Source organism: Mesoplodon bidens, assembly GCF_964165515.1.
Source record: "Mesoplodon bidens genome assembly, chromosome: 1".
Taxonomy (NCBI): domain Eukaryota; kingdom Metazoa; phylum Chordata; class Mammalia; order Artiodactyla; family Ziphiidae; genus Mesoplodon; species Mesoplodon bidens.
The window spans coordinates 220,069,462-220,090,913 of record NC_138176.1 but is presented as its reverse complement, the minus strand read 5'-3'; the positions used below and the strand labels follow the sequence as shown (position 1 = coordinate 220,090,913).

The following is a 21,452-nucleotide window of genomic DNA, read 5'->3' as shown; positions in this document are numbered from 1 at the left end:
AAAAACTGAAAGAAATAAAATAAAAGAAAGTATTGTTTTGCAACTAACGTGACAATTCAGAAAAGTCCCTTAAATCTATTCAACCTCTTGTCTAAATCTATAAATGGTCAGCTTATGTGAAAGGTACTTGAGACATTCCATATTTTCACTCAGAACACACCATCAAATATTTCCTATGTGCCCCCAAGGGAGTCTTTCTGAGAGGAAAGGCAGAGCGTGATAAGGTGAAGATGTTAAACGGATATGCCAAGGAAAGTGAGGGCATTACCTTGGCCTTCTTATTGTTGAATAGCCCAAGTCTGCCTATTTCTTCCTCATATAAAATTCTTATTTTGTTTGTGAGACGATGGTGGCATTTGTGACCATCAGAAGAGCAGTTTCTCTGTAGCCATGACATTCTTCTGAGTCACAGGCCACCACCATTTACTGAGTGATAATCGGTAAACAAGGTATTGTTTCCATTTTACAGGTAACTGAGATTCTGTTTACCCAATTCTATTTGTTACTCACTTGTTCACGCTCTTTCTGATTCATTCAAGAAAAGAGGCCCAGAAACAGAGTGTGTCAAGAATATGTTACGTGTTATATGCAATGCAAAAAAGGCAGGCACATAGCTCACGTGCTACTTGATGATATGATTCATGCCTGAGCAGATGAATCTAAAGAAGAGAAGACACCATGTGGATTAAGAACGTAGGTGACTTCGATCAAACAACTACCATTGGAAGATGTTGCCTCTTTGAGGCAAAGTGTAGGCACATTGATTCATGTGCACTGGGAACAGATAAGGGGGGTGTGATGACACTGGGAACAGATAAGGGGGTATGACGAATAGAGATTCTCTGTGGAAGTTCAGTTCTTCAGGGCAGGGTATCTGATCCTTTTTTCCCGGATGATCCTCCAATTAGACACTTTGTCTGATTTTCACCAAACATTCAAATGTGTGGAAACTCAGATTATGGAGGGAATTCTAAGTTGTTGTTTTTTTTTTTTGCCTAGGGTTGAGCAAATGCTTCTCTATCGGTGGATGTGACTGCTTCATGCTTGGGCTTGTTTAGCTTATATAAAACTGTGTGGCTGTCATATACAAACATTATGATGCCCTTAAATTTTTATTTAATTACCTAGGAAAATAATTTTTTTTTCTTTTATGAAGTGGACAACTAACATTCCTCACTTAGCATGTTAAATAAATCCTCTCTCTCGCTGTTATTCTATTGGGGAGCCTTGAACATGAAAATGTACATAAAACATAGCCCATCACCTATAGGACTTCACTTCTCTTAAGGAATGAGTAATCTTATCTCCCCTTTCCCTTCCCCATTGAAATAAAAGCTTTCTGAGGGCGAAAACTATATAGTCAATCCTCTTCAAGTCTAGTCATTGGCTCTGCCGGGTACTGTGCTCTCCATGGGGATAAGACAGAAACAGAACAGGGTCCTGATCTTCATGGAGACCACTGTGGGGAAGACAGACAAGCAGACATAAAAGTATAAGGCAGTATGATCTTTGCTATGATACAGGTGCATATGAAGTATCACAGGAATACAGATGAAGGTGCAATTAATTTACGATTGAGGGATGTTATAGAAAGATGATATTTAAGCTACCAAAGTATTTTATCTCCTCAACTACTTATAGTCATAGGAGGTAGGAAAATACCATAGGCATTCAATAAATGTTTATTGAATTGAGTGCATATAGTAGAAACTTTTTTCAAATCTGGAATATAAATTCCATGAAGACAAATATTTCCCTCTCTTCTCTTGTGTCTTTCCAGGACCCAGAAGAGTGTACAGCACATGGAAGGAAGATCCTTATTAAAAATCTGTTGAATGAATGAATGAATGAAACGAGTGGAATTTTAAAAGGGTGTTTGTTTCCTTAAAATGCTACTGAGTGACAATATTAGGAATATATGGACTATTTAGGGGAGGAATATCATTAAAATCGAATCACTATACTTTTATATCATAAGCATAAAACTAAAAACACTCACTGTATTTCTCTCTATTGGCTAAATTAACTTGTATTAATTACAAGTATTTGTAATTACAAATTTGTAATATTGTATTACAAAATTCTTCCAAGGCATAGTTAAATTCATTTTAAATAAAGCATTTTCACACTAATTATAATCATAATAAATAAACAACAGGCTAAGAAGTAAGCATGACATAAAGAGATGGGATTACTTTCTCCTCCAGCTGGGAATTAAGTTAACATATCAACATTCATTTTTCTCGTAATACATTTGTTAAAGTTTGACAAAGATTTTTGGTGATCCCAACCATCTCTTTCCTCTCCACTCATTCTTTGTTCTAGGGACATTTTTCTTTCCACTGAAAAGAGTAAGGTTCCTTTACATGGAATGAGGAGAAAGAAAAGGGAATAAAACAAGTAAATTTGAACTTTATTAATATTGTCACCTTGAAATAAACCATCTTGTATATTCCTAATTACTACATATACACACCTAGATGGGATCTAAACAAAAATCTAGGGTATATACTTGTGATAGATGAACTCATTTTTTATTCTTATTTTTATTACACTGGGAAATTGAGCATCTTAATGTAAGCCTAATAAAAATTATGTAAATGGTCTTGCTCTCCTTTTAAACAATTACTTTTTAAACTTTTGGACTCTTAGGTCTACTGAATGAAGTCTGAGATAGCTTTCAAAATAGAAAACTTACCCAAGAGGATATTCAGGTTTTTAATAAAGAATATATGGTGCCCATTTGTTGACAGTTATCCCCATAGTTCTCAAACTTAATTTAAATTAGAAAAACACATTTTCTAACCCCTTTACATATGACAAATAATGAAACACTAAAGGGATAGTGTAGAAAACTGCCCAACATTTTTTAACGTATAAAACATTGTTTTCAGAAACGTAAGACGTTCTCTTAGAACCCTACGTTGGCTGGTTCTGTGTAGTAGCATAAAGCTTTAGATACTTTCTTGAAATAAAGGAGGAAGTTGAGAAGCCTGAGTAATTTATAACACACATTATACTGTGATGACTTTTTGTGAATAGCTAAGGCCAACAGTGAATGTCTCTGGGTAGTGGGATTAAAGAATGGTTTTAATTTTATGATACTTAATAAGTGAATGAATCAGGCAATAAATGAGAAGTCTTCTGTGCATTTGCACGGAAGCACAGGGATAAATTCTGTCTTAGCAGGCCTGATCTTTGGAGTGAGTGTTACAGAACTCGATCTATTGTGTCCTTTATGAAAAGTAAAGGGGTTCATTCTGAAATTTTTGTTAGGGGTTCAGATTTTAAATTCATGTTATTGTAAAACAAGGTACGTCGATCATGAGTAATAATCTTTTTTTTTTTTTTTTTTTTTTTAGTAACACTCTTTTATAAAACTCCTGACTCATTGGAAAGTTCAGAAGATGTGCTAATTCTATAGCTTCTCATAGACAGCAGTCTGCTTGAGGTGATTAAGGACGTGATGTAAGAACCGTCTTATTCTTTTTTTTTTTGTCTTGTGGGATCTTAGTTCCCTGACCAGGGATTGAACCCAGGCCCTCAGCAGTGAGAGCTTGGAGTCCTAACCACTGCACCACCAGGGAATTCCCTTATTCCTTTATCCATAGTCACATTGGGACACATGGAAAAGTGTTCCCTTGCAACTGTAACCTTTGCAAAATGATTCTTCTTCCATGCTTTTCCCTATTGTCATGAGGTAAGAAAAACTGATAAATCGAAATCCTCATCACTCAGTGTGGTCCCAGAGCAGCAGCCCCAGCAGGAGGTCATCTGAAATGCAGACTCTCAGGCCCTCCCCAGACGTACAGAATCAGAATCTGCACTTCAGTCAGTTTGTCAAGTGACTCACACGCATGTTCAAGTCGGAGAGGCCCCTTTCTTAATGAGGGCCATGCCCAGCCAAAAGTGTTTAATGGGGCCATGAATAAGTGTGGTCAGGAGCTTCCAAGTACAGAATATTCTGGGATCTTGTGATTGGATGGAGTACGGCCTCTACAGGAGGGGGCAGCCTTCCTGTGCCACCACAGATTCTGTGGTTTCATGGATTTCCTCACTCGGTAAGCATTCGATATACAAGCCATAGCCCATAACCACTCATTGCTCCTAAACCATTACTCAGCACTTTTGCCTCAAAAAAGTAAGAAAATGGGAAATTTCTCCCATTTGTATAGCTTGAGGCATAGGAATGAGCACTAGTGTATTAGTGCTATGTCATCTTTTAAATAATTCATTTTAGTGCCTTTCTCCAAGGTCAACATACAAACTAATTTTTCTTTTAGTCTGGATAATTTTCTTCATTCTGGATGTTCACTAAATGCTTCTTACTTATGTTGACAGTTCTCTTTTCAGGGTCAGTTTACCCATGAGGAGTAGAATTTTGGATTCTGACTACATATAACCATTTTGTAGTACCTGGTAAAACGATAAAACATCATACAAATTCAATTTTGCTCTGAGGAATCTTATACATTCATAATACAATCCTATTCCAGGTTGGAGAACAGAGAAAATGGAATCTGCTTCTGTGTAACCATGCAATATTGGTCTCACAGGACTTCGTGGCTGCAGAGATAGCAACACACATTTCCTAAGAATATTTTTCAAGTACCATTTGAGATATACCAAAAAATTAAACGTTTTAAGAGCTACTTGCTTTCATTTCATTCTTAAGGAATGCCTTCTTTGACATTATATCATATGTAAGCTGCTTAGAAAATTTTTTTTACATATGTCCTCAGTAACATATATAGAGTGAAGGAAAAGAAAACAAATTCAAGAATACCTCTGAACTTGTATACATTATGGGTCATATTAAACATTTTAAATTTGTACTGTGTATTTCTAGAATTCAAACTTAGAATGGGAAAGGCAGTGCTCTAGCTTATTTCTCAAACCACTGCATTTCTCTGTTCTGAAATGTGCTGAACAGTGGGGCTGGGCCTCGGCTCTTTTCTCTGTGACCAAGGTTGCCTTCATTTTGAGGTCTCTGATTTAAATGCTGAGCACACGCTCACTCAGAAATAGTGTCGACTGGCTTTAATATGGCAGTTTGGGATTGAGTAGGTGCTAAACTCAAAGAGGACAAAGGCAGTGGCAATTTGGTGGAGCTGTGAGTTGGACCGCCTAGTGTTAATGAAATTATTAGAACTTTCACAAATACCTGCTCAATTTTGTTCTATGGTTAAAGATGCAACCAGAATGAAAGCAGATAATGAAGCCACTTACACTTTCCAGTAATTTCATATTAAACTTTATGCTCACGAGACGGGGCCAACCTTGGTATTCCCAAATTTAGAAGATCAGAACATGGACGAAGATATGAAATAGTTTTCATACAGCTAATTCCAGATGATCTGGAACTCTTTTCTAGCATAGCTTTCTTCTCAACTGGTCATTTTTCGGAAAAAGGGAGCCAGGCACCTGTGTTTCAGGCCTTATTAATCTCCCTATCCAAACATCACTACCACTGTACACAAGTATCTAAAAGGGTGTGTGCATCGCCTTCATTCAGCTTTATCAGCTTACCTCAGTTTATACATTTCCAGGTGAAGATTAGGAAATGAAAAGTTATGTATTTCCTTAAAAGGAAAACCTAGGAGAAATGACTAATGAAACTGGATGATGAGGTTGTCTGCTTTTAGGGAAAAAAGGACAAAGTCCAATTTTATTAAATTGCCTTAGGTGTTTCTTGTATTATGTTTGCAATGTCCTTAATTCAGAAACTGGTCCACTACAATTATTAGAAAAATAGGCATTTGCACTTTAATTCAGTGGACTTGTTCCTGAAAAATCTTGTATTCTAGAAAATCGCATACTAAAAATAATGCTTATGGGAAAAACAGAGTTGGGGCAGACCCCTGGAGATCCATGCAACTCTGTAACTAAAGCACTAGCAAAAGTAAAACTTGGTACCTTGGGAGAGGGCAGCCCAGGGAGCAGGTGGGCAGTAGCTGGAGGAGAGATTTGCTCAGGGGAGATTGAAGCACACAAAACCAAAATGGTGAGGGACGTGAGGCTTTGAACTCAGGAGGGAGTGAAACCTGCAGAGAGCCATGTGAAGCTGGAGGAATGTCTCCTGGGGGAGGGAAACTCATTGTGGGCACTTATTTCTCATTTTAACAGTCAACTGAGAAGGTTCCTTCTGCCTGTACAGCAGTCAGGCTGAGGCCTTGTTCCCCCCTGGTAGAGCAGACTGGACCAAGAAGCCAACTCATGGTGAGTTTTACCCATTGCCTTCTGGACCATTATCTGGCAATTTGTAATGTACAATGTTCTGGCATAATTTTGTTGTCCCAAAGTGGCAATATTTATCTCAGATAATATTGTTCATGTTTTAGGTAATGTGTGCAATCTCCTGATTTAAGATAAAAATAAGCTCCTTAGAGGAAAGGACTAAATTCTCATGTATATTCTCCCTCCATAGCACATAATACAATATCTTGAACACAGGAGACAAGCCAAAGATACCTGCAGACTGATTAAATCTCATGACTTAATCTTGTATAACTGTACTTTGATATGATAGAACAATAAAAACTGAAAAATTAGGGTACAATAAAAAGCCAATGCCATTGCTTCCTAATATAAAGAAGGAACCACATTCTGTTCAGAATTTTACGTCTAAAACCAATTTTTTTTTAACTTAAAAACTTGATTCATAAGCCATAATTGATAAAAATGTTAGACACTAAATAAGAAATGTCTGCGACTGGGAAAATAGACATTTTAAGTAACACTTTGATTACAACATAATTCAGAAGTCTTAAAGCCTATAGTATTTTTCTTTTAGAAGCTATCTAAAAAATAAATCTTTTTCCCACTTAAAAAACTGTAGATCTACTAGTGTTTTAATTTTATATTCTATGAAGGCAGAAATTTTAAATATCACTAAATGTTTTAAATGGGAAGTAAAATTTGAAATCATTTTCTGTCCTCTAAAATAGCACAAAAATGTCAGTTTAAATTCTCTTTAAAGACTATTAGGATGACAAATTCCCAAATTTTGATGTTACACCTTTTGATTCATTTGTCAATGTTGACAAAGACGAGTCAGTTAAGCAACAGATTTTTTTAACTCAACTAAAATGAATTAGTAAAAAAGTGATGCTAAGGTAGTTTTTTTTTTTCTTTAAAAAGTATATCTTCCTCTAGAAACCATATTTTTGCAAATTTGTGTGGCTGTTTTATGCAAGATTAAATCTGCCTTTATCTCGAGAACTGTAACATCTGATGATACACTGTCACAATAAAAGTAGAAGATATTCAGAAGGTCTAATAATATCAGATTTCCACCATGTCCCAGGTGGGGGAGAAACATGGGTATTGAAAAGAAATGCTTTTAAGAGGCTCTTAACAAAATGAGGCTCTTTTTGAAGAATATATTTTTAATTATTCATATTCTCCATTTTATGCCTTTTTAACAAATGCCATTTATAAGTGGCAATTCAATCAAGTTTTCATAGCAATCTGTACAATTACTCTAGGAACTGATATTCCAACATTTAAAATTGATAATTTAAGAAAGACTATAATTAGTATAAAGCAGAAAATTCCCTTGAATGCTGTGGTCATATGTCACATCTTCAGAAAATAGGATATAAACATAAGAAGCTTTATAGTATAGACTTTTAAAATAGCACGGTCGTTTAGAGAAAATTTTTTCATAAATTATGGTATAATAATTTTCTGTATGTTTTGAAATAGGTGATGGCTCTACATAGCCTTGTATGGAATACCTGAGTATGTTTAAGGGTGTTTGTGTGCGTATATACAGAAACACACAAATCTTGGTAAAATATGAATAAAATTCCAGTTACACTTAGGCCATTACCATATATTATGTATGCATGCTCATCCAGTCATTAGAAGTTTTGACTTTGATCTTATCTCATTCTTTTGCAATATATCTTTAAAATTTCAGATGGTATCTGACAGCATAGGAAGGATTTGTTCCCTAGAAATATTGTACGCTACCACGTAAACTATAGCATATTAAGAATAAAATATAAGCTGGCACCTAAATGTATACTCTTTATAGTTATTGGAAGTGTAGAAAAGTTATAGCAAAAGTGTGGACCATGCTTCCTTGTCTTTTAGACTTCAAATCCACCATGCTGAATGAATTTTTATAGGGCATATACTTGTTCATGACCTCTAGTGTTAAGAAATTCTGTCATGTTTGAAAACTAGTCCCTCGTCGAGCCTGTGTCCCTGTTAATAGCTGAAAGGTCAATGGAGCTGCTAAACAGTTTGTATTACTGTCAGGGTGGCCATGAAAACACCGCCTGCAGCAAGAGGACTTGGCAGCTGGGTCAACAGGCACTGTGGGGATTTATCAACCTAGGGAGGCCACTTGCATAAAACTTTGACTGATGAATTGGGACTAGACTGGCTTATTGGGCTAAACCTTCTCCATTATGCATGGCTTTCTTTAGGATGGCAGAGCTGCCTGCTGGCTCCCTGAGACATATGCAAAGGATAAACAGAACCAATTTCCTCTCATGAAGTGATTTTTGAGAAGAAAAAAAAAAAAAAGCACACTCCGGCATCCAGTAGACTAAGGAGTAGGATGAAGATATTAAATAAACAAATAAATAAACAAAGAGCAGTAAGTGGGGTCATCACAGGAGGGGCAGGGAGGAGACAGGAAGGCAGTTTTTGATGTTGGTCACACAAGAGTCTGGGGACAGGACATTTCTGCAAGATGACCTCTGAAGCTGGGAATTTGCACTGTTAATGTATAAACCTCTTAAGGGAACGGGTTGTGTGACTTAGGGGGTTAACAGATAAGCAACGTGTTAAAATAGAGTAAGACTGGGTACACAGGAATTAAATCGACATGTTTAAGGATGATTTTATTTTACGAATTCCTGGAGAAATAACCCTGGAAACATTTCCAGGTCAGAAAAGGTCATTTAGTTTAAGTCCATCTGAAACAAAAATTAAAGAATCTTTTTCAATAGTGTGAAAATATTTGTGTTCTATAAAACTAAAGCTTGGAAAGTTCAAAACTCTGTTAGAATTCTTTCATCTCCATCCCTCAGGAGCGTTTGTGTGATTCTGAAAAGATTTAACAAAGAGCAAGCCTCTAAGACATGACTTTGATATTCGAAAACTAGGTACTCAGGGCTCTTTAAAACTCCGTGGACACCTTGACCCCAATTTTGAAACTAACACTACCTCAAAAGTTGAGAGATCACCTGAAAATAATTCTTGAATGCATGGAATGAGCACCAATGGTACTAAAGAATTGCATATGCTTTAAATACAATATTTACTTATCTTCACAGTGCTCTACAGAAATGAAGCAGAAGCAGAAGCAGAATGATTACCTGTACTTTACTGACAGGCGAAGGAGCACAGTATGGTGACACAATGCAGCATCCACACTAAGGAAGATTCAGAGACAAGACCGTGTGACGGCCTATGCTGCCAGGATAGACTTCCTCATCTTGACAGGCTTCAGATGGCTCTACTAAGTGAGACTGAAATGAGTGTCCAGCTCTTGTCCTCAATGCCTTGACATCTGCTGGCTGAAGGAGCATCCCAGACCAGGGCATGCAGAACCCAGTACTTGAGGCTTTGGGGGACCCAGCAAAGTGGCCCAGCAAGCTGAATGATTGACTGTACTGATTCGCCTAACTCCACTCTGCCATGAAACGAGACTCTTCCACTTCTGAAGGTATCCCTGTTCTAACAGGGAGGCAAAATTCCTCCCTTTTCTGCTTTTCCTTTAAAAACTCCTGAGTTCTAGTGAAGCCATAGAGAAAGCTGGTTGTATTCTCATAGAATTTTCATTTTTTTTGATTGCAAACAATGGCATTTGTTTTTTATAACAGGTTATCTTGCCATCCTTTTCTGAGAAGGATGCCCACCATAAATGATTTTAAACTTATGTAAATGATTATGTAACATATGGCCTGAGACCAGATTGCCCTTACAGACTGAGCTGGTAATGCTGGGACCTCGTCTGCCTTTGTCAAAATGACCAAAGAATATTACATATCGTTGCAAAACTCCCTCATTTTTCTTATATGTGAGTGTGTGTGTGTAGGAAAAAAAGAGAAAAAACATAAATCTTATGGTGTATAGGAATGTAACTTCTATGATACATAATACAGAATATAAAAATTTTATGATTTGTAGTTATTCTCTTTTAGAGTCATGAGTCAACTGAATGTTTGAAATTCATTCTGAAGACATTATTCTAACAAGTCTGGGGCTCTTTCACAAGAATACAGTTAATCTAAGATTTTAATTTGAGTTAGGTTTTTTGATGTAACAAGAAATGTCTGTGTATTATTTTTTTTCCGTTGATGAGGCTCTTTCTTCAATCTCTCCCTCAAACATTTTAGGAAAACAGTTGTGCTCTGAAGCAGACATCCTGAACACAGCTAGGTTAGTAATTAGCTCGTGTTTCCAAAATAATCCCGTTCACATATACTAAAAAGTGTCTGCTTATATAGAACTTCCACTCATCTGGGCAGAACTACTATAATAACAAACGTTGGCATCCAAATCGAAACAGCATGAGGCTTCCAACAAATGTTTATGAAAACATTTGTTTTCTTATACTCAGTTTAATTTTGAAATGTATGCCTGGGCCTGTGTACAAGGACTGTGTCTCTGGGACTCTGTTAATCCCCCCACCTTCTGAAAACCAAACACACATCTTAACCCTGGCCGCACGCATGACACGACTCACCAGAAACAGGCACCATAATGAGAAGTCAGGCCTTTCAGGTATGTCACTCTGAGACCACCCTACGAGAGGAGGCCCCATGATCACAAAGCCAAGGTCCCTTATGGCAGCCCTGGTAATTAGACACTAATAATGGACTGAAGGTGTAAAATTCACCTCAACTCACCACCAACAGACTAAACAATCCAGAGGAAGAGAGAAACATTTCTGTGAGAAGCAGTGAGAATTAATAACACGACCAGAAAGCTTGCAAAAGCACATCAACTTTGACAAATATAATGGAATAACAATGGCTATTTTGAAACTAATGGCAATAGATCTGAGTGAAATCATAGACCTCATTCTGAATCGTTAGAATGCTATTTTATGAATTAACACTGGTTTTATTTTTGTTCTTAATATTGCCACCTTCAACAATCACCGAAGTGTCTGATATTTTGTTTTTCATTCATTACTTTGCTTCTCACAGAAGAACACTGGTTTCACACTCAAGGAAGAAAAGAACCCTTACAGTGTGTAGATGGGTACTTCTCTTACTGTGAAAGAAAATGTGGACTGTTAAATAGAGAAGGAAAACTGTCATTATCACTGTGTGATAAGTGGGTGTGTATGTGATGCCTTCTATCACAGAGAGACCATTTTTGGTCTCTTCTGGTTCTGCAGCACCAATGTCAACCTATATTTTTCTCAGGACAGATAGTGTTTTAGGGTATGGAAAAAGGACAAAAATCTCCATTTGTTAGTCAGTGAATTTTTCAGAAAAACATACACCATTTATAACCTACAAATATTTTTAAAGTGGAATTAAATGAATGCTCTTAGTAAACTTTTCAGATTATTGGAATTTTTTCTCCTAAAAGGGACTTGAAGTTTGGGAATTTAAATTTGCAAATGGGCTCATGAAGCTAAGTTAGCATAGAAAGAATTAGAACTTCACAGCACGGCGAAGCTAGGGTCTGACCACTACTGGCATTCCACAGTAGTTGTATTTGTGAGGATACTGAAGTCCTATAATAATTGTTTCTAAAATTATGGCTAATATCTATTTGACAGTATATAATTTTAGCAGCTTCTGAGAGTTCTGATTTTATCCATGAAGTTAACAACTGACTAATGATGACTCAAGATAATTTGAAAGTTGTGTGTGTGTTGAAGTTGGGTGGGTGGGTAGAGAAGAGCAGGAGAGGGATAATTATATTCTCTAAAGGATTAAAACATTCACATCTTCCTTTTGCTGAAATAAATAACAAAATATTTCTTCAGTTTTCATTTGTTTAGTCACAGAAGCTGTGAGCATCCAGTTATAAAATGAGGCTCCAATGTTGAGCTGCCAAAATAACTTATCCTGATTACCTAACAAAAGTTGTACTAAGCATACTAAGGTCTGCCAGAATGTTCCTGGTTTTCTCGAAAGGGAAGGAGGGTTTATTGCTTCCAACAAGAGAGTGGAAGCCGCTGCCTCATACATCAGGCTCCTCCTCGGACATTTAAGTGAGGACCCTGATTCCACAAATATAATGCTGCTTTCAGATGACAACAAAGATGCCATGAACGTGATCGAAATAAGGCCTTTAAAGTTCAGGGTGTTCAAGTCTAGGCCTCAGAGACCGGAACTGAGGGTCTCTCAGGAGAGCACTTAGCAGATGGACAGGGTGGAAATGTTCATCTTTGTTGAGGGCTAATTGCAATTCCATCACTAATTTGAATGCACTGGAATAACTAAGAGAATATTACTTGACTTAATGGAATATTAAAAAAAACTCACCTTTTGGGATCTACAATTTTGTAGAGTTTTCCATTGTGAGTCTGGGTCATACTTTTACTACTTGATAGGATGTAAACTTCACCTATGAAGAGAGAAATACAATGTTAATTCACAGTATTACAAAGTCTTACCTTCTTTTGCCTAGCAGATTATTATATATATATAATATGTATGTATGTGTATGTAGGTATGTGTATGAATATACATATATTATATATTCATACATCCACAGAAGATCACTTGCCTGAGTGCATGCAAATTCTGGTCACTTCTCCCCACATCTCACTATTACTCCAGTGCGAGCAGATATTAATCTCTCACCTGGAAGATGGCAACAGCCTCCTAACTGATCTCCCTGCTCCTACTCTTATTCTTCTATGTTTATTCTCAACATACCAGACACAGGGATTCCTTAAAAGGCAAGTTAGATCATATAAATTGGATCACCCTCCTCTGTTTCAATACCCTCCAATGGCACCTAATCTCTCTCCCAGGAAAGGTAAGTCCTGACAGTGGCCGACAATGTTCCCCCTTACTGCTCTGACCCCATCTGCAATGTTTCTAGCCTCACCTCCTGACTTTGGACATGCAAGGCAGGTTCCTGTCCCAGCCTCCTGTCTCAGGCCCCTGGTGTCCCAGGCTCCTCCCACCTCAGCGTCTGTCCCAGGTCCTATCTCAGGCTCCTGTCAGTAGACCACCACTAGATGCATTGTTCCCCTTTCAGGTCTGTGCTTAGATATCATCTTTCTTGACTGTTCTATTTAAAAGTACACTTGTCCCAAGCCATCTCTATCCCTCTTTACAACTAGATTTTTCCTCCTAAGCACTTATTACCAACTAATGTACTATATATATATATATATATATATATATATATATATATATATATATATTTTTTTTTTTTTTTTTTTTTTTTTTTTTATTTTTGCGGTATGCGGGCCTCTCACTGTTGTGGCCTCTCCCGTTGCGGAGCACAGGCTCCGGATGCACAGGCTCAGCGGCCATGGATCACGGGCCCAGCCGCTCCATGGCATGTGGGATCCTCCCCTGCATTGGCAGGCGGATTCTCAACCACTGTGCCACCAGGGAAGCCCTACAATATATTTTTTAAAAATTATTTTTATTGTCCTCCTTTAGGATGTAAATTTCATGAAAACAGTTTAGATTGTTACCTCTTTATCTGCTCCTGTATCCCCAACTCCTAGAGCAGAGCTTTGCACAGAATAGGTGCTCAATAAATAGTTGTAGAATGAGTGTGGAATGGCAAGTTTTATCTTGATTTATTCCACCCAAGATTCAAAGGTTTGGTTACCAAGTTGTTACTGTTAATTGATAATTTGAGGCCAGATGGCATTGGGTACTCCTTTTTAATATTTAGCTTTTTAAACAAAATATATTAAAATAAATAGCTGGGGGGAGAGAGAGAGAGAGACCCTTGTGCTCAATCCCAGCTCCATGTCTCTGATTCCTGACGCCAGGCTGTGTTCCTGAAAATGAACTACAACAGAAGGAGTACCCTCTTAGGAGAGAACCGCTCTCGTTTATTACCACTCCTTCCATATAATTCAATATATAGAACTGATCACATGAATAGGGCATTAGAAGCTGTATTTATGATTATATGTTTATAAGGCTTTAACCTTTATATTTGGTTCTTATTCATGAAATAGGTCTTGATTTAGTCTATATTTCTCTTTTCTACTTTATTATTGTGTATTAAGCACACCCTACTGCTTTCTCACTTCTGGGAAGGATGTTATGGGATTTACATTAAAAACACAGACACAACAGAAAAAATAAAAATGACGTTAAAAGGCAAAGGAATGTAAGTTAAAAATATCATATTTATTTCAAGTACTTTATGGAGTTTACCGCATTTAGTCCTTACAACAAACCCATCCTAGTTTTATAGTTAAAAACACACACACACATAGAAAAAATACTCTCAACACTTTTTGTTTCAAAAAATGAAAGCTCTAACTCACTTTCTTATATGGCTCTTAATTAAAAACCAAAGAGTTTTGCATTAAAGAGTGAAAGTATATTTATTTTTAATTATGAAATATACACTATGTTGTGGCTTTTGGACAGTAAGAACTGTATATGCTTCATTTCTTGGTTCTCCTCCCAACACTGTATTAAGTGTGGACAGATATTTGGATATTTTAATGGGGGTGATGCTAATAGCATGAATGATGGTGAGTCACTGGCAGTAAGGTCTGGGGAAATCAAAATGATTCATCAAAATGATTCTAAATACTCATCTCTAACTCTGCCACAAACAATGTGACCCTAATTTATATTTTAAAATCAGAGTTTGCCAATGACGTTTAAATTACAATTACAGAAGATTTAAGCTAGAAAAGGTATCCTTCTGGTTCATTTGAATGGGGTAGGAGAATTTCAAGGGAAAATTAAATGCAAGATGCTTTCAATGCTAGAACAAGAAAAAGATAGATTGGACTTCTCTTCTTTGAATCCTTATATTCCTGTGGCTTTGAAATCTGTGTGCTGTGTTTCAGGAAACTTGTCTGAGTCCCTTGGTAACCTAAGTGAATGGCATGGATGTATTTCTGAAGAATTCTCTGTTTGATGTAGGAAAACCAAATCTGCGTGTTTAGAGTAAATAATTCTGATTTAGGGACTTCCCTGGTGGCGCAGTTGTTAAGAATCTGCCTGCCAGTGCAGGGGACACGAGTTCGAGCCCTGGTCCAGGAATATCCCACATGCCGCGGAGCTACTAAGCCTGTGCACCATAACTACTGAGCCTGCGCTCTAGAGCCCGCAAGCCACAACTACTGAGCCTGCGAGCCTAGAGCCCACGCTCTGCAACAGGAGAAGCCACCGCAATGAGAAGCCTGCACACCGCAATGAAGAGTAGCCCCTGCTCGCCACAACTAGAGAAAGCCCGCATGCAGTAACAAAGACCCAACACAGCCAAAAATATAAATAAATAAATAAATTTATTTAAAAAGTTAAAAAAATATTAATAATTCTGATATAGATAGAAGCACAACTTTTCTTAATATCTAGAAGTTTATCCCCAAGGCTAAAGGAGCATGGTAGCCATAGTTTGTTTAGATATTATTCTTTAAAGGGAATCATTATGAAAACTACATTTATCTCTGAAATTTAAAATTGGTAGCATTTCACCCTTTGATTGGTAACATTCCAATATCAACTTCTTTTTGCTTGTTAAGCTGCATACATTTTGATAACATACCAACAAATAAATTGTATGTTATCCTGGAGATTATCAATGAGAAGATAATTTCCATTCTGTTGGAAAGCAGACCTACAAAGTCAGATTATCTTGCACAAATTTCATGCCTCAATGGGCAAAACAATAAGGGATAAAGTGAGATTCAGGGGCTTCCCTGGTGGCACAGTGGTTGAGAGTCCGCCTGCCGATGCAGGGGACATGGGTTCGTGGCCTGGTCCGGGAGGATCCCACATGCCGCGGAGCGGTTGGGCCCGTGAGCCATGGCCGCTGGGCCTGTGCATCCGGAGCCTGTGCTCCGCAACGGGAGAGGCCACAGCAGTGAGAGGCCCGCGTACCACACACACACAAAAAAGTGAGATTCAGATTACAACAAATTTTAATTTATTCCAAGAGACATGAATAAGTGCAAAGGTTCAGATAGAGAATATAAACAAATGACTTAGCTGCATCAAAAATATCAGTAGACATTTAAAATTTTCTCTGTCTTCAAGACTCAAAAATTCTCTTTTTTTCCTGACTCCCATTTTTCTGCTTTATTACTTTCATATTTCTGGGGGGGGAGGAATATGATTTAAAGACCCCCAGAGAAAGTTTATTGGAAGAGAATACTGAATTGGTCATCTTTGCTGTAGGTTACATTTCCAACAAATGGAGGATGAGATTGTTATACTTATTTTTCAGAGCAGAACAGAGCCTCTTGGGCAAAGATTGAGAATGAAACAACAGAAATAGTTTGTACAGTACCTAATTCGTCTTCTCCAAATCCCAAAATGTGACCTGAAAAGTAACCTCTACAGGAACCACCGTTGCCAAGACAGAGTGGTTTTTCTTGCCATTGCTTGGTCACAGGACTTTGCTGGAGGGTTAAGAAATTCCTACAACAAAACATACCAGAAACCTACGATGAAAATATGCTTTTGCCTAAAAAACACAATAAAATGTTTAAAATAAAACTCATAATAAATAATTGTTGTGCCACAGACCTGGCTTCTAAAGGGAAAAGTAATATAGCCCATAATGTGTGTGAATATGCCGAAATTCCCATGTGAAGAGAAAGTACTTAAGATGATATTTTGTTTGGAGATGGGGTCCTAAAAGTACCTGAGTCTGAGAAAAGCCCTCCCCTTCATCCAGAGAATGATACTTCCTCTCCAGGACTAGATTCCATGCTGTGCTATTAATCAGAGAGAGGGATGGGGGAAGATCATGGGGTCAGTACTCTTTTTCAGTTCCTTTCAGCGACCAAGCATATCAGCTCTGCCATATGCCTGAATGCCAGTGACTTGGGGAACAAGATTCTTATTTTGGGTTTCATCACAGAGTTTCTTATAATTATCCACAATGTGACCTCTAAACTTTAGGCTAAAATTTAATTTTGTAGCATTCCTATGAATAGAGACAAATTAAGGTCTGTTGCCAGAAGTCCCAAAAGTTTGGCAAAAGCAAAACTTCTTAGCCTTCCAGATAATTTTTAAAATATTTATACAACTCACGTAAAACCACAGTTTTCAATTTACTCATGATCATGGTAAATTTATGTTAAGGATGAAGGGAAGACTCTAAATAATATGAAATGTCTATCTGAAGACCTCTCTGCTCTTAAAAATTATTTTATGAATTTGATCAAGTATGTTTAAAAAGCATCTTTTAGGAAGTTCTTGAATTATCCCACCAAACATGGTGGAACTAAAAGTAAATAATAATATTTATGTGTGTCCCACACCTGATTTCCAAAGGGAGGCAATCATTTGAATATTTTATGATGGTTTGCCCAATTATAAATGGATATGTCATTTGATCTATCAAACTGTGGTATCAGGAAACCTACCCATTACGATCTCCAAACACGTAGCTTCCATAGAGTCTTTCCGACTGGCAGCCTCGGTAAACAAACCCACCAACCAAAGGACCATTACTGAATGGCTTGAATTCTAAAAGTGATGGCTCACTTTCTGGAAATAAAAAAAACATAACATTAGATCAAATGAAATGTATTTTCATAAAGGAAAGGTAATGTAGGCCACACCACAATTATTACAGTAATTTAACTCTGAAATGTGTTCCATGATGCATAAGATGGATCCTTGTTGTAGATATTTAGTGAAAATAATTACCCCTTTTGCTTAAATATAATGTAATTAAATATAATGTAAAGGGCTTCCACGCATAGCGGAATGAAATAAAAATGCTCTGCAAATGCTTGTTGTTATTATAACTGCCAAGACGTATAAAATTTTCAATGACATTAGAATCTGGATATTTTGCAAAATCATGGACTTTAGAACTAAAATATTTAAAAAAATACTTAATTTTTTTAATATAGAATTTTTTGTAGAACTGCTTTTGCATATGCCTACTAAACTGAGCCAGACCTCTCAAATTTTATAAAATGTATAAATGTTCAAGCTTTAAAGAAAATAAAGGTATGGTACATAAAAGGTCTCCACATTTGTTGCATATTTTAAAACACTGTCACTTAGTCCAGTAATATCTTCATTTAAAATGTTTTAAGAGTTTTTTTTATAGAGTCATGTGGTTAGCAAAGTCTATTTCAGTCATTCCTTCAGAATTACATGTGGATAGACATGTATCTCAGTCTTTCCAGGCATGTTATTATGTACTTGAATAAAGGGATGCCAGTTGCAATGGAAAAGATAAAGTCAGCTGCAAATTAATCTGAAAATTGCTTATTATGTACTTAAATAAGTCACTATCAACAGGAAGTATTTTAGGCAAAAGCTTCTGTGGAAAGACAGTAATTCTAAAGTCCTCCCCCCTCCCCATGTGATTATGGTGAATACGATATTATAAAGAGTAGAACAGATATGTTTTAAAAAAACAGGATACTGAGAGGCAGCGTAACTGAAAGACTAAGATCATGAACTCTGGAGTCAGGTTCAAATCCAGATCCTGTCACTTTACGTTGTGTGACAGTCAACCTTTCTGTGTCTCAGTTCCCTCATTTGTACAATGTGGCCAATAAGAGTGCCTACCACATAGGGTTTCTCTGTAAATGAAATGACTGAAGTTTGCAAAGTGCTTACTGCAGGAGCTGGCAGGTAGTAAGCGTTGTGGCTGTGGTTATTTGGGTTTTTTTTCCTGATTTATCGAGGTACAGTTAACAAATAAAATTATACATGTATGTGCATATATATATGTGTGTGTGTATATATATATACACATTGTAAAAGGATTCTGTGGCTGTGTGTTTAATACATAAATGTAAGGCCATCAATATTATAACCAGTTTCAGCTGGACCCCAATTAATGTGATTGCAGAATTTAATCTACAAATATAACCAAAATTCCCACAAGCTAGTGACTCATTAGATTTTTTTTCTAACCACATTATTCTTTGGTTTGGCTTTTATAAGATGCACACACACATACATGAATACCTGAAAAAAAATAAAGTAAAATAACTGAATACCACATGAACCAACACAGCTGCTTCATTCCTGGTACTAAGTAAATAACCATACTGAATGAATAAATAGAAGAAGCAATCAATTTAATAATCTTCATCTACTATATTCCCTGAATCATAATCATATTTGATACATTGTTTCCTCTAAAAGGAGCATATACAAAAACACTGAAAAATATTAACTTTATATTTTAATATGTATCTCTAAATACTCTAGTAATCATGCTATTAAGAATAAGATCTAAACATTCCATCTTCATGACTTGGGTAAATAAGTCATGTTTTTATAAGTCTATTACTTTGTTTTCTCTAAAATAAACACCTTTAGAAAATACATTCTTATTTGAAACACTTATAATTTTCCTAATTGCTGAGACTCGTATGTTGGGTATTGAGAAATTTCTTACCTTCAGCACTTGTTTTTTTCCTCTGTATATAAGATGTTAAGACAAGTTCTCCCTTATATATTAAATAAATAGAAGGTATTCATCTCGATTCTCAGATGAGCAAAATATAAACTGCTAACTTTTGAAGGTCCATTAAATTTTTGGACCTACAGAGCACCATTCAATCCATGGGAAAGGTAATTACCCACATGGAACCCCTAGAGCTTGTAAGAGTCACTGGACCTTTAAAAAGTGAGCCATTGACGCCCTCATCATGGTTAGGCCAGTATTTTGATGCTTTCCCAAATGCTCATTTTGCAGAAATCCTTTTCTCTTCAATTAATATATTAAAATAAAACAAAGCCCAAACTAAAGCCAAATCAACAAATTATGCTCTACTTACCATAATCTTTTCCCTTAATTATCTGTAGGATTCTGGCTGATGATCTGTTCTTTCCATTGGAGTCTGAGCAAAGTATTGTTAAGTTGATGTTTATGTCAGTGGGGTGTCGATCCACAGCACATCTGTGACAAAATGGGGGTGATACCCATGAATTCCAACCGGGGTATCTTCTAAGCTCAGACCAGAGATTCCTGACATAGGAATCCTTTGTGGGCTGGCAAGGATCCTATGGGCGATTTAGTTTGGAACCTCTAAAAACCACCGAAGGAAACATCCTGTTTGCTGACTCTGCTGAAGTTTAATGATCTCTGGAGTATATTTCTTAATTTCTCTTGGTATCTACCTCCATTATGAATGTGCACACTGACTCAGAACATTTGTGAGTCTGTTGTTAAGGAATAGCACATGTGTAATACACTGGTAGAGTATAAGAGTAAGAATGGGGGCACCATCAATTCACATCTGCAACACGTGCTACAGAACACTTGGTCCCCAACTTAATGATGACTCAGCTTTATGATGCTGTGGAAGCAGTACACATTCAGTAGAAACCATACTTGCAATTGTGAATTTTCATCTTTTCCCGGGCTAATGACTTGGTACCATACTCTCTTGTGATGCTGGGCAGTGGCAGCTGCAGCTCCCGGTCAGCCACTCCATCACGAGGGGAAACAACGATACACTGACACCGATTCCACATCCCTGCAACCATTCTGCTTTCCACTTTCAGTACAGTACTCAATAAATGACATGAGATATTCAACATCCAATAGGCTCTGTGTTAGAAGATTGTGCCCAACTGTAGGCCGGTGTGAGTGTTCTGAGCACGTTTAAGGTGGGCTAGACTAAGCTAAGAGGCTTGGTAGGTGAGGACCATTAAGTGCATTTTCGACTTAACGGTATTTTCAACTGATAATGGCTTCATTGGGACTTAACCCCATCATAAGTCACGGATAACCTGTAATAGTTATAGTACTGGTTTTGTGTTTCTTACATAGAATCACTACGTTCTAAAGTGCGGGCTGCTCTAATGAAGGAAAGCATGCGCTCCAATTCAAGGAATAAAATAAAGCTGATCCCCACAACCACTGAGGTCTTTCACGTGGACTCTGACTTTGTGTTCACGCCCCCAATCTGGGGCCAGAATATTTCTGTGACTTAAGCCACTGACTGTAAAGTCCATGGGAACAGGAACCACTTCCGACCTCTTTATCACTGTATTTCTACTCCTTAGTTCACACCCACGAATATAAGAGGGGCTCAATATTTGTTGAATGTTTAAGTCAATGAGTGACTAGGTATGGGGAGTTTGGGTTGGGGGAAGAATGAAGTTGGATAACATTTTTGAAGTTCTCACAAATTTGGAAAACAGTCTTGCACTGTTTTTAGGTTTCCCAAGCTTGGCATTATTGACATTTGGGGCCAGATATTTCTCTCTTTTGTGGGGGAAGAGGGGTTTGTTCTGAGCACTACAGGATATTTAGCGGCATCTCTGACCTCCATACACTCGATGGCAGTAACATGATCTCCTCCTTCCAATTTG

The 21,452-nt window shown here is 37.2% G+C and overlaps 1 protein-coding gene across 3 annotated transcripts in view; it reads right to left on the bottom strand.

Annotated features, from left to right (window-relative positions):
- HHIP (hedgehog interacting protein) overlaps nucleotides 1-21,452 on the bottom strand; it is a 96,396-nt gene that overhangs the window by 12,500 nt on the left and 62,444 nt on the right. For all 3 annotated transcript variants that reach the window (XM_081232937.1, XM_081232938.1, XM_081232939.1), the window contains exons 8-11: nucleotides 19,910-20,031; nucleotides 17,522-17,645; nucleotides 16,438-16,568; nucleotides 12,471-12,552 (exon numbers count right to left, since the gene is read on the bottom strand). In XM_081232937.1, coding sequence (XP_081089063.1) covers nucleotides 12,471-12,552; nucleotides 16,438-16,568; nucleotides 17,522-17,645; nucleotides 19,910-20,031 — 459 coding nt within the window. The remainder of the gene's footprint in view (nucleotides 1-12,470; nucleotides 12,553-16,437; nucleotides 16,569-17,521; nucleotides 17,646-19,909; nucleotides 20,032-21,452) is intronic.